At 37.6% G+C, this 14,311-nt stretch overlaps 1 protein-coding gene across 1 annotated transcript in view; it reads right to left on the bottom strand.

The window, feature by feature from the left end:
* Nucleotides 1–238: 238 nt before the first annotated feature.
* The window catches only part of LOC112065401 (phospholipid-transporting ATPase IB-like), a 39,900-nt gene continuing 25,827 nt past the window's right edge, over nucleotides 239–14,311 (bottom strand). The window contains exons 6-8 of the mRNA XM_055089661.1: nucleotides 10,110–10,184; nucleotides 2,417–2,583; nucleotides 239–1,274 (exon numbers count right to left, since the gene is read on the bottom strand). Coding sequence (XP_054945636.1) covers nucleotides 1,253–1,274; nucleotides 2,417–2,583; nucleotides 10,110–10,184 — 264 coding nt within the window. The 3' untranslated portion in view covers nucleotides 239–1,252. The remainder of the gene's footprint in view (nucleotides 1,275–2,416; nucleotides 2,584–10,109; nucleotides 10,185–14,311) is intronic.

Raw genomic sequence — 14,311 nt, forward strand, 5'->3', positions numbered from 1 at the left:
TATCATTTGAAAATTTTGCCTATTTGTTGTTTTTTTAATTAATTAATTTATTTATTTATTTTTGGCTGCATTGGGTCTTTGTTGCTGCGCGCGGGCTTTCTCTAGTTGCAGTGAGCGGGGGCTACTCTTCGTTGCGGTGCGCGGGCTTCTCATTGAGGTGGCTTCTCTTGTTGCAGAGCATGGGCTCTAGGCGCGCAGGCTTCAGTAGTTATGGCTCGCAGGCTCTAGCGCGCAGGCTCAGTAGTTGTGGTGCATGGGCTTAGCTGCTCTGCGAGATGTGGGATCTTCCTGGACTAGGCCTGGAACCCGCGTCCCCTGCATTGGCAGGCGGATTCTCAACCACTGCACCACCAGGGAAGCCCTGCCCATTTGTTTTAAAAGGAAAGCCTTTTGCAATATAATGGCAGATTTACTCTTTTAAATACAAATGAACATAAACACACACAACCAAAATTCAATTAAAAAAAGATGTCCAAGATTAGGACATGTTGTTAATAATATCCAATAAAAATTAAAGCTGGTTAAAGGAAAATAATTATATTTCACACCTTAATTTGTGGCTATGAGCACATTACACACCAGTAACATACTTGATAAATATATCTCTTACTTCTGGATGGACTGACTATACACAAACCAGTTTGGCAAAAAATTCACACATAATGTTATTTTGAAAATTGTAGGTCAGGAAAAGGAGACTTAGTCCAATAATGAAATAGAAGGTTAAATTTCTATATAATCTTGTTGGACTTGTGTTACAGTTTAAATTGAAGCATGCAGTTTGAGAAATGAAAACAATACATAAAGTAGACATAAATTTCAAATGAACAGAGGTAATCTATGACCCATTAGAACTGTTGTGCTTTCTATCACAAAGCACATAGTATCTCAAATATTTATTAAAAATTAACAATAAAAGCACAAATTCACAATTTATACATGTCATAGGCAAAGAGAATGGTCTCTAAAGGCCATCTGTTAAATGTTCAAACTACACTCTGTTATTTAGATTATACTATTAGATTTAGGTGAATACATATCTAAATATATTTTAAATCCTATTTTCGTTCTTCAGTTCTTTCTGTAGACACACACACACACACACACACACACACACACACAAACATTAACACACACACCTCACATTGCGAATAACATGTTCTTTGCTGAATATTTGAAACAATGAAGCTATTACCATGTTCCAGCATTTTTGTGGGCAACCAGAAGGGAATGAAGGAATGGACCAAAGCATTTATATATTGAATCCAAAGCACCTAAAAGAAAACAAAGCAAGAAAGTCAAGATAGTACCCTGGTCTAAATCTAAAAATATATGACATTATAAAGTGCATTTGCTGGGTGAAACACAGTTACAAAGCTATAATGTCTTCCTGGAGACTGAAAATTCCTATTTCTTTATTCTCCTCTTAAAAGAAATGACTGTGAAATTACAGTATGATATTATTTGAAAAACAAATTTATTAAATATAAATGTGTAGAACTCAAAGATCGTATATTTATTATAAAAACATATAAAGACTTAAATTATCCAGCAGAAGAAAACCAGAAGGAATTTTTTTAAAGAAATAATATACTTTCAATCTTTAAATTATAGTACTTTAAATATAATTTAATACCATATTTTACATGATACACTCTGTACCTTTACATCTACACCCTGACTCTGGTTGAAATAATTTTTAATACCCCATATACAGGCGTACCTCAGAGATACTGCAGGTTTGGTTCCAGACCACCACAATAAAGCAAATATTGCAATACAGTGAGTCACATGAATTTTTTAGTTTCCCAGTACATATAAAAGTTATGTTTACACTATACTGTAGTCTATTGAGTGTACAGTAGCATTATGTCTAAAAAAAACACTGTACACACATTAATTAAAATGCTAACCATTATCTGACAATGCAGGCTTGCCACAAACCTTCAATTTGTAAGAAACATAGTATCTACAAAGTGTAATAAAACAAGGTATGCCTGCACAATTTTCTTAAAGGAAATCTCAATATAAAATCTATGGGATCAATCAAACAAGCGTGCACATTAGTTAGGAAATGATAGAACAACAACAAAAACAAGTCTTTGTTCATTTAATTCTAAATATACCAGTTTTTTTTTTTATTCATGCTTGCCAGGAAGACTAACAGATAAAGGACTAGAGAAGAAAAGAATGTGGAAAAAACATATTTGGCCTATGACTCAAATTTCCAGGAGTGAAACAGATTTTAGGAAAGAATGTAAGAAACTAGTTTAAAAACAAAGCTACTACCAAACTGGAAAACCTCAGGATTCACGGAATGTTGGGTAGAGTACATAAAAACATGGCATAGGGCTGCATTCCTTGTGTTTTTTTATTATTTTTCCTAAAGCAGCAGAAAGGGAAGAGACAAAAGTACCTTTTGGAGGGAAGTTGAAAGACCTGCAATAATCTTCTGCTTAACTTTGTATTGAAAATATTGCCTGTCTGAGAAATTGTGTAGAGTTGTGGATACCTAAGCAGGCACTCCTGACTGCAACACTGTTCAAAGATTCCCAGAGTAATAGGTGGCAGTGAAGTGAAAATCTACATAGGAAACAAGACTCTATTAAAAAGAGCTTTCAGTCTGTATCTGAGTTAGCATTGTGCAATGTCATTTTCCTGGCTTTGATAACGTACTGCAATTATTAAGGTATCACTGTGGGGGAAGCTGGGTGAAGGGTACACAAAACTAATTTTGCAAACCTCTGGTAAGTCATAAACTATTTAAACACAAAAGTTACTTACAAAGAAGTCATTATTGAGACACACAGATTGGAACAGATCTACCAAATCATGACTTAATTTTTTGAATTGATCCAATCCTTTGATTCAACAGTGTATTTAGAAGCATGTTCTTTAATTTTAAAATATGTGTGGTTTTCCCTAATCTATTGCTGTTATTGGTTTCTAGTTTAAATTCCTGGGATCAGAGAACATATTCTATATGATTTTCATCCTTCTGAATTTATTGAGACTTGTTTTATTGCCCGGTATGTGGTCTATTTTGGTGAATGTCCCATATTCATTTGAGAAGAAGGCATATTCTGCTGTTGTTGGGTAGTTTTCTATAAATGTCAGTTAGGGCCAGTTCGTTATAAAAGTGTTCAAACTTTCTATACCCTTTCTGAATTTTCATCTATAGTTTCTGTCAACTACAGAAAGGAGTATTTAAAACTTTGACTGTCATTGTCAATTTACTTAATTTGTCATTTAATTGTATCAAATTCTGCTTCATTTCTAATAAGTTCTAATAGGCTACGTTATTAGACACTTTACATATTTAGGAATCCAATGTGTTATTGATAAATTAACCCCTTTAAAATTAAGAAATGTCCATCTTATTAGCCATATTTCTTTTTCTAAAGGCTGTTATTTGTGTAATTAATATAGCCACTCCAGCTTTCTTTTGATTAGAATCTACATGGTAAACCTTTTTCATCTTTTTCCTTTGACCTATTGGTGTCTTTAAGGTAGGTTTTTTTGTGGAAATCATATAGTTGTGTCTTGATTTTTTAATCTGACAGTCTCTGCCTTTTAACTGGAGTATTTAGAACATTTGTAGTCAATGTAATTATAAATATGGCTGGATTTAAATCTACCATCTTCCTATTTTTTTCTATTTGTTGCATTTATTCTTCCTCTTTACCTCATTTCTTGACTTCTTTTGAATTAACTGAATATTTTTTAAGATTTTCTTTTATCTCCACTATTGGCTTACTAGTTATACCTTTTTTGGTTTTTTTGTTTTAGTTGTTCTTTAAAAATTTACTGTAAACATATGCAATGTATCATAAAATTCAAATAATAATATACTCCAGTTCCTCCCTCCCATTCATTGTGCTATAGTTACCTACCTGTAACTATAGATAGATACCTAGAGTTATCAATCTATATTGTGCTGTAGTTACAAGCCCTACAATACATTTTGCTTTAAATAGCCAAATGTCTGTTAACATGATTGAAAACGGGGTGGGAGAGTCTCTTATGAATGCCCATATAATTAACACTTCTGTTGCTTTACGTTGCTTTGGACAGACCCAGATCTCTTTCTGGTATACTTCTTTTGCCTGAAGAGCTTCCTCTAACATTACAGGAATTACAGGTATTCTGGTGATGAATTTTCTGTTTTCTTGGTTTGAATTAGTTTTTATTTCACCTTAATTTTCAAAAGACATTTTTGCTGGGTATAGAATTTTGGGTTAATGGATTTCTTTTCTTTCAGATCTTTAAAGATATTCCATCGTCCTCTATGCTGCATGGTTTCCAATGAGAAATCTGCTTTTATTCTTAGATTTATCTTCTGTATGTAATGCTTGTTTTTTATCTGGCTGATTTAAAGATTATTCTCTTGATCACTAATGTTCAGCAATTTGGTTATGAAGAGTATTTCTGTGTGTTTTTTTAGGTTACTCTTCTTGAGAAGAGATTGTTGAGATTCTTAGATCTGTGAGTTTACAGTTTTCATCAAATTTGACACTTTCAACCATTATTTCTTCAAATATTATTTTTTTACCTTCTTTCTTTTGAAACTCTAAGTTTATGAAAAATAGAATGCTTAATATTGTACCAGAACAAAGTGAGGCTCTGTTAACTTTTTCTGATTTTTCTCTCTGGGCTTCTCTATTGCTATGTCTTCATATTTAGTAATTTTTTTTCTGAACTTTCTAATCTACTCTTAATCCCATCCAGAAAAACGTTCATTTCGGATATTGAATTTTTAAGCATAAAATTCTATGTTTCTTTTCTATATCTCCATTTTTCTCCTCATTATATTCATGTTTTCCTTTATATCCTTGAACATGCTCATAAGGTCCTTATCTACTAATTCCGTCTTCTTATAATTTCTGGACCTGCTCTTACTGATTTATTTTTGACCTTTTATGGATCTTATTTACCTATTTCTTCGTATGCCTTATATCCTTTAGTGGATGCAGAAACATGGTGAATTTTGTGTTACTGAATGCTTAATTTTGTTTTTTAAAAATTGTTTGCATATCTACAGATTCAATGCAATCTCTGTCAAAATTCCAATGGTATTTTTCACAGAACTAGAACAAATAATTTTAAGAGGTTTATGGAAACACAAAAGACCTCGAATTCCCAAAACAATCTTGAGAAAGAGCAGAGCTGGAGGAATCACACGCCCTGGCTTCAGACTATATTACAAAGTTACAGTAATCAAAACAGTACGGTAATGGCACAAAAACAGACACATAGATCAATGGAACAGAATAGAGAGCCCAGAAATAAACCCATACACTTATGGTCAATTAATCTATGACAAAGGAGGCAAGAATATACAGTGGAGAAGAGACAGTCTCTTCAGTAACTGATGCTGGGAAAACTGGACAGCTACATGTAAAACAATGAGATTAGAACATTCTCTAATACCATAAACAAAAATAAACTCAAAATGGATTAAAGACCTAAATATAAGATGGGATACTATTGATATTAAACTCCTAGCAGAAAACACAGGCGGAACACACTGTGACATAAATTGCAGCAATATTTTTTTGGATCTGCCTCCTAAGGCAAAGGAAACAAAAGCAAAAACAAACAAATGAGACTAATCAAACTTAAAAGCTTTGGGCAACAAAAGAAACCATCAACAAAATGAAAAGACAATCTACCAAATGGGAGAAGATATTTGCAAATGATAAGACTGATAAGGGGTTAATATCCAATATATATAAGCAGCTCATATGACTCAACATCAAAAAAACAAACAACCTGATTTTAAAATGGGGAGAAGAACTGAATAGACAGTTTTCCAAAGATGAAATGCAGATGGCCAGCAGGCACATGAAAAGATACTCAACATCACTAATCATCAGGGAACTGCAAATCAAAACCACAATAAGATATCATCTCATGGGACTTTCCTGGTGGTACAGTGGTTAAGAATCTGCATGCCAATTCAGGGGACATGGATTTGATCCCTGGTCTGGGAGGATCCCACATGCCATGGAGCAACTAAGCCCATGTGCCCCAACTACCGAGTCCGCATGCTACAACTACTGAAGCCCATGTGCCTAGACCCCATGCCCCACAACAAGAGAAGCTACCGCAATGAGAAGCCTGCACACTGCAATGAAGACCCAACGCAGCCAAAAAAAATAAGTAAAATAAAATAAATAAATTATTTTAAAAAGAGGTTATCTCTGGATGATGAAAAAAAAAAGATATCACCTCACACCTGTCAGAATGGCTGTCATTAAAAAGAACACAGGGCTTCCCTGGTGGCGCAGTGGTTGAGAGTCCGCCTGCCGATGCAGGGGATACGGGTTCGTGCCCCGGTCCGGGAAGATCCCACATGCCGAGGAACAGCTAGGCCCGTGAGCCATGGCCGCTGAGCCTGCACATCTGGAGCCTGTGCTCTGCAACGGGAGAGACCACAACAGTGAGAGGCCTGCGTACCGCACAAATAACAAACCTTGGCGAGGATGCAGAGAAAAGAGAATGCTCATACAGTGTTGGTGGGAATGTAAACTGGTGCAGCCACTGTGGAAAACAGTATGGAGGTTTCTCAAAAAACTAAAAATAGAGCTACCAACTACTACCAGGTGTGGACCCAGCAATTCCACACCTGGGTATATATCTGAAAAAAACCAAAAACAGTAATTTGAAAAAAATACATGCACCCCAATGTTCATAGCAGCATTATTAACAATTGCCAAGGCATAGAAGCAACCTAAGTGTCCATCAACAGAAGAATGAATAAAGGAGATGTGGTATATATATATATTGGGTTGGCCAAAAAGTTCATTTGGTTAATGAACACGTTATTCAATAAGGTTCTTGGTGAAAATGAAAAATATATCTTTTTACTTAAAACCGAATGAACTTTTTGGCCAACCCAATATATGTATACATATATATTTGATTACACACACACACACACACACACACACACACACACACACACACACAATGGAATACTACTCAGCCATAAAAAAGAATGAAATTTTGCCATTTGCAGCAACATGGATGGACTTGGAGGGCATTATGCTAAGTGAAATAAGTCAGACAGAAAAAGACAGATACTGTATGATATCACTTATATGTGAAATCTGAAATATACAACAAACTGGTGAATAGAACAAAAAAGCAGCAGACTCACAGATATAGAGAACAAACTAGTATTTACCAGTGGGGAGAGGCAAGTGGGTAGGGGCAATATGGGAGTAGGGAAAAAAGGGATTATCATTGGATTATGTGAAATCATGTGTGTGAAACTTTTGAAAATTGTAAAGCACTACAGAATTTAAAGAATCTTTATTCAATTTTTAAAAATTAAAAACTAAAAAAAAATTGTTTGCCTGTGTTCTAACATGCAGGTAAGTGACTTGCAAATCAGTTTAATACTTTTGAGGCGTGCTTTTAAGTTTCATTATGATGGGTCCAGAATAGTGTTTATTATGGGACTAATTCATCCTTATTTTTAAAAGTGTGACTTATGTAAGGAATTTCCCCAATATCCTGCGTAGCAAGTCTTCCCAAACTGGCCGATAGGAATACAAACTGTTCCCAGCCCTGAATGAGCTCCAGGAGTCTAGCTTGCTGCTTTCTGGTGGTTTTTTCCTTAGCTTTGGGCAGACTTTCCTCATGCACATACAGATAAATCATCAGCCAAAGGCTCAAGGGGGCTCTCCACAGATTTCCAGAAACACTCTGTCTCTATATTTCTCTATGTCTGTACCTCTTTTTCTCTCTCTCCATCTCTCAGTACAATTTGTCTGTCTCTGATACTCTATCTGGCAAATTCTAGCCCTCTTGGCCCACTGAATTCCATCTGTATCTTCAATTCAGTAAGACAGGTGGGCTTTCCTTTGGGCCCATCTTTCTTCACTGTGGCCTAGAAATAGGCCTGCTCTCAGAGATCACAGCAATGAGCAGCCTGGTGTCTAATGCTTGAAAACTGGTATTTTTCTGGTATTCTAGTTTTTTTCTGGTAGGAGGGTAATTCTGATAGCAGTTAGTCATGCATGTGCAGTAGCAGAAATAATGTATAACCTCTAGAAGTAGTATGACAACTCATTCCAATTTAGTTATCAAATAAGTAGACAGAGTCTATCTCTGGCATTGCCAGTAACTATTTGAAATGTCCTGGTCCTCATTTTTTTTTCATCTGCAAAATATACTTCTAATGGGATGAGATTTAGTATGTCAATATATATTTAATAAGCATATCATTGTATTTTATCCTCGATTGTCCATAATTATTTGTTTCCCACTGTAGTCCCTTTTGCTGCTTATAAAAATGCCAGCATCTATGTTTTCCTTTATTAAAAAAAATAAGATCAATAGCTGTGGCTAATACATTCATAGTGATTTTTCTAACCCAAAAGAGAGACACTGCCACTCCCTACTCTTGTCTCTAATGAAACTTCAAAGAAAGTTTACGAGTATTGTCCTCTGCGACCAAGAGCCTGGCAGAGACAACTTTACGTAGGACCTCAGCTCCCCTGGTACAGTGCTCTAGCCAAATACACCCCGGCATTGGCACACACACGACTGTAAATATTCATAGCACTAGACATTTTTGTATTATTGGGCACCCAATGACTTCTATTCAGTGACTTCTCTCCGTATTGTCTGTTTTGGAATTCAAGCTCCTGGAAGGCAGACTTTTAGGAGTTAGGGCACAGAGCATACAGAGTATAATGTGATTGCGATAATGCAGTGCAGGAGAGAGGTCATGATATGCTTGCTGGGAACCTAATTTTTATGCCAGGTTTCCTAACTTCTAATCCTTAGGTGGAATAATAATACAAAAAAAGTAAAACAAAACAAAAATGAAAAGGTGATGTGGGTAATAAGCCAGTTAGCCTTACTATTTAATTTCCATCTAGTTTTTTTTTTTAAGTTTTATTTATTTTTGGCTGCATTGGGTCTTCAATGCTGCGTGCAGGCTTTTCTCTAGTTGCGGCGAGCAGGGGCTACTCTTCGGTGTGGTGCGCGGGCTTCTCATTGTGGTGGCTTCTCCTGTTGTGGAGCACAGGCTCTAGGTGCGTGGGCTTCAGTAGTTGTGGCACGCAGGCTCAGTAGTTGTGACTCGTGGGCTCTAGAGCGCAGGCTCAGTAGTTGTGGCGCACAGGCTTAGCTGCTCCACAGCATGTGGGATCCTCCCGGACCAGGGCTCGAACCCTTGTCCCCTGCATTGGCAGGCAGATGCTTAACCACTGTGCTACCAGGAAAGTCCCTTCATCTAGTTTTTGAATTCAGAATAACTCAAGTAATGGTATGGGATTATTTATTGTTAGAAAATTCCATTAAAATGGAAAATAGTATTTACTGTAGGCTTGATATAAAAATTCATCATTTAGTACAAACACAGTGTGATATTTCCACAAGTACAAATTTTCTACCAAGAGGCTTAAAAGGACATGGAATTACACTATAAACATACACACATACTCACATAGACACAAAGGTAGATAACTCTAAATTATATGCATTAAATGGAACGGGTTTAGGTAGAGTTCAGCAGTTTTTACTTGGCTTAAAAATATGAAAACAGGGACTTCCCTGGCAGCACAGTTGTTAAGAATCCGCCTGCCAATGCAGGGGACACGGGTTCGAGTCCTGGTCCAGGAAAATCCCACATGCCGTGGAGCAACTAAGCCCGTGCGACACAACTACTGAGCTTGCGCTCTAGAGCCCGCGAGTCACAACTACTGAGCCCGCGTGCCTACAGCCTGTGCTCCGCAACAAGAGAAGCCGCTGCAATGAGAAGCCTGCAGGCAGCAACGAAGACCCAACACAGCCAAAAATAAATTAATTAATTTAAAAAATATGAAAACATTGTACAGGCAGATTTAAAGAGATTTTGATTATATTATCAACGTACATTGGGTACAAATGTCATGTAGTTACTCTAGAATGATCTGCTATGATTGAAAACACATGTGAAGAGTTTAGGCTTCTGCAGGATGTGTTGCAGCAACAAGGCCCTAAAGATGTATTTGTGCTGCCTGCCATGGATGCAGATGAGAGACTTAGATACACTTTCCAGACACAAACAGTGCAGTTCTGCATGCCATCAGAGAGAGATGGAGAATGCTTACCATGCTGTACAAGCCGATGCACCAACGTTCAAATATAATCTGCCCAGAAAATCCATTAACAAAGGCGAACCAAAGCTGAAAGAGAAGGAAGCCATGTGAATCGTGTCAGTGTTGACCTAAAGATACCCGTACATTTTAAATAGTGGCAAGAGGAGGTACACCTCAGCTGGCAGAACTGTTGGGAAATAACTACTGAGGAGGCCCGTACAATTATTCTTCCATAAATTATGAATTTCAGATATCACATATTACTGACATTAAAAATACTGATATACTTTGTTTATTACTGGCATACATATTTATTCCAAAATATGAATTTCTTGCAAAAGGACACTTGCAACTAATCTCAAATCAAGTAACAAGGGTTTATTGTATGTCTTCTATGGGCACAGTTACCACAAATATCCTTTCCCTATCACAGTGTTTCAATTTAATAGCAAGCATATACCGGGCACTTACCATATACACGGCACTGTGCTGTTTATTTTTTATTTTTATTTTTATTTTTTTGCGTTACGCAGGCCTCTCACTGCTGTGGCCTCTCCCGTTGCGGAGCACAGGCTCCGGACGCACAGGCTCAGCGGCCATGGCTCACGGGCCCAGCCGCTCCGCGGCACGTGGGATCTTCCCAGACCAGGGCACGAACCCGTGTCCCTTGTATCGGCAGGCAGACTCTCAACCACTGTGCCACCAGGGAAGCCCTGTGCTGTTACTTTAAATGCGTTATCATATTTAATCCTCATAGCAATATGATGAAATAGGTATTATTACTACTTTTATCTAGATTTAAGAATTGTTATCTAGATTTAAAAATTGTAGAAACTAAGGCTCAGAGAGGTTAAATTATTCACTCAAATCACACAACTAGTAAGTGGCAGAGATGGGCTTTGAGCCCAGATCCATATGACTCTCAGCACATACTCATAATCTCATAAGTTAGGGGTGATTTGTTAAAATGTATCATTAATCATAAGACTCTTTGTAGAGTTAACAACATAAATTAGAAAAAAAATCCTCTTTTATGACATTTCATAGTTTGAGATTATGAAGATATCAACCCGAATTCCATCTTTTCAACTCTGAGAGAGAGTCTTTACATTCATGCAATTTACAGTCGGGCATACCTGGGTTTGCATGCCAGTTCCCTCACTTCCTTGCTCTCACTGCTGTGACCCTAGACAAGGTGAGTTAGCCTCTGTAACCCTCAGTTTCTCATAGGATTTTCAAGCTTTAAATAAGATAATACATAAAAAAAGATTACAGTGCCTAACATTGATATCACTGGATAAATGTTATTTTTGTGACTTAACCCCATACACAGACGTACAATGTTATTTTTAAAACCATGCCTCGAATCCTTCCTAGAATGAGTTAGAATTATCAACAAAATATGTTTGTAAAATACAGCTCATGCTCTGAAGCATCTTTCAGTTTAATTGGTTAAAACATAACCATACAAAAACAATTAGATGGTAACACAACAAGGTTTATAATTATGTTTTTAGAAGAATAAAGTCAAGAATCACCATTAAGTACCAAAACTAGGTTTTATGGGCCCAATGCACCCAAGTTGTTGAAAGACACAAATATTTCAAATCTAGTCCCATTTGCCAGGGTCAGCAGTGTAGTACCAGGTAATCCTAGACAAGATATGAATTTATACCCCTCATTCGAAATAATGTCCTTGACTACCACATATTCGTGAGATTTTGACAGCTTCTCTAAGTAGCCCAGGACTGGGCAAGATGTTTCTGAAAAGAATTTTAATGGGCTAATTATGTTATTAGTTTCAGGTGCTACGATTTGGTGATTCCATGCACAAAGTCATTCTGAACCTTTATAACTCAATATCATTCTTTACTAAAGCAATGCATTATCGGACAATTAGAGCTATATATCTCATTGAAATTACTAATTTGGTACAAAAAGAACAGTAACAAAGAAATAAAAATTTTAAAATAAATGGACTGGCTTTCTGTTTAGCTCACTCAAGCTTGATTTCATTTACACTTTGGCAAAATCCCATTTGATGACATGAAAAAAAGAAGGATAAAATACAATATTTTAAATACTTATAAATTACTTATTCTTGATGTTCTTTATTCAAAACATACATTACGGCTTTTCAACATACTACAAAATCTGTCTTTCAAACTAATTAATGCCATGCATCACAAAAATAAAAGTACAGGACAATTCCTAAACATGTTAATTACAGTTTTGGTGACCTTCAAGCGGAAAAATAGATATGTCCGGACAGAAGCCCTAAGCTGGTGATGTACAGCTAACTAATATTAGCTGTTTATAGAAGTTACGTTTTTTTCTTTAAAATATATGGAAAAATATAACTAAATACATTTAAAAGTGGGGAAGTCTCAGTCCAGCTAGCGTTAACTCAGATTTAGTGACTTGGTAGAAAATTTTTCCAGGTGTTGCTGGCTTGCCAAGCTCCTCAGATTTTCCTCAAATAGAGTATTATTTATGAAAAATGGAACCATAGTCATTAAGTATTTTTTATTCCTTGGACAAGGAACCTTGTTCACTCTATTTGTCACTGAACTGCCTAAAATGCAAAAATAGTACTAGCAAAATCCTCAATAAAATATTAGCAAATCAAATCTTTCAATGTGTAAAAAGAATCTACAGCAAAGTAGATTTTATTCCAGAGACACAAAGCTGGTCCATTATTTGAAAATCAATGTAACCCACATATCAACAAGCTAAGAATAAAAATCATGTGATTAAATCATTTAACAGAAAAAGCATTTGACGAAATCCAATACAAATTCACGATTAAAAACTCTCAGCAGAGAGGAGCTTCAAGATGGCAGAGGAGTGAGACGTGGAGATCACCTTCCTCCCCACAAATACATCAGAAATACATCTACACGTGGAACTGCTCCTACAGAACACCTACTGAACGCTGGCAGAAGCCCTCAGACCTCCCAAAAGGCAAGAACTGCACCCCCCCGCCACATACCTGGGTAGGGCAAAAGAAAAAAGAAAAAACAGAGACAAAAGAATAGGGACGGGACCTGCACCAGTGGGAGGGAGCCGTGAAGGAGGAAAGGTGTCCACACACTAGGAGCCCCTTCGCGGGCGGAGACTGCGGGTGGCGGAAGGGGGGAGCTTCGGGGCCGCGGAGGAGAGCACAGCCACAGGGGTGCGGAGGGCAAAGCAGAGAGATTGCCGCACAGAGGATCGGTGCCGACCGGCACTCACCAGCCCGAGAGGCTCGTCTGCTCCCCCGCCGGGGCGGGCGGGGGCTGGGAGCTGAGGCTCGGGCTTAGGTCGGACCCAGGGAGAGGCCTGGGGTTGGCGGCGCGAACACAGCCTGAAGGGGCTAGTGTGCCACGAGGAGCTGTGCGAACAAAGAAGAGAAAAGGAAATCCCTCCCAGCAGCCTCGGAAGCAGCGGATTAAATCTCCACAATCAACTTGATGTACCCTGCATCTGTGCAATACCTGAACAGACAACGAATATCCCAAATTGAGGTGGTGGACTTTGGAGCAACTATATATATATTTTTTCCCCTGTTTCTCTTTCCGTGAGTGTGCAGGTGTATGTTTCTGTGTGTGTGATTTTGATAGCTTTGCTTTTACCATCTGTCCTATCCTAAGGTTCTGTATGACCGTTTTTTTTTTTTGTTGTTTTTTACTTAAAAAAATTTTTTTTCTCAATAATTTTTTATTTTAATAACTTTATTTTATTTTACTTTATCTTCTTATTTCTTTCTTTCTTTTTTTTTTCCCTTTTATTCTGAGCCGTGTGGAGGACAGGCTCTTGGTGCTCCAGCCAGGCGTCAGGGCTGTGCCACTGAGGTGGGAGAGCCAAGTTCAGGACACTAGTCCACAAGACACCTCCCAGCTCCACGTAATATCAAAAGGCGAAAATCTCCCAGAGATTTCCATTCCAACACCAAGACCCAGCTCCACTCAACGACCAGCAAGCTACAGTGCAGGACACCCTATGCCAAACAACTAGCAAGACAGGAACACAACCCCATCCATTAGCAGAGAGGCTGCCTAAAATCATAATAAAGCCACAGACACCCCAAAACACACCACCAGACGTGGACCTGCCCACCAGAAAGACAAGATCCAGCCTCATCCACCACAACACAGGCACTAGTCCCCTCCACCAGGAAGCCTACACAACCCACTGAACCAACCTTAGCCACTGGGGACAGACACCAAAAACAA

This window comes from Physeter macrocephalus, chromosome 13 (genome assembly GCF_002837175.3).
Source record: "Physeter macrocephalus isolate SW-GA chromosome 13, ASM283717v5, whole genome shotgun sequence".
NCBI classification, from domain to species: domain Eukaryota; kingdom Metazoa; phylum Chordata; class Mammalia; order Artiodactyla; family Physeteridae; genus Physeter; species Physeter macrocephalus.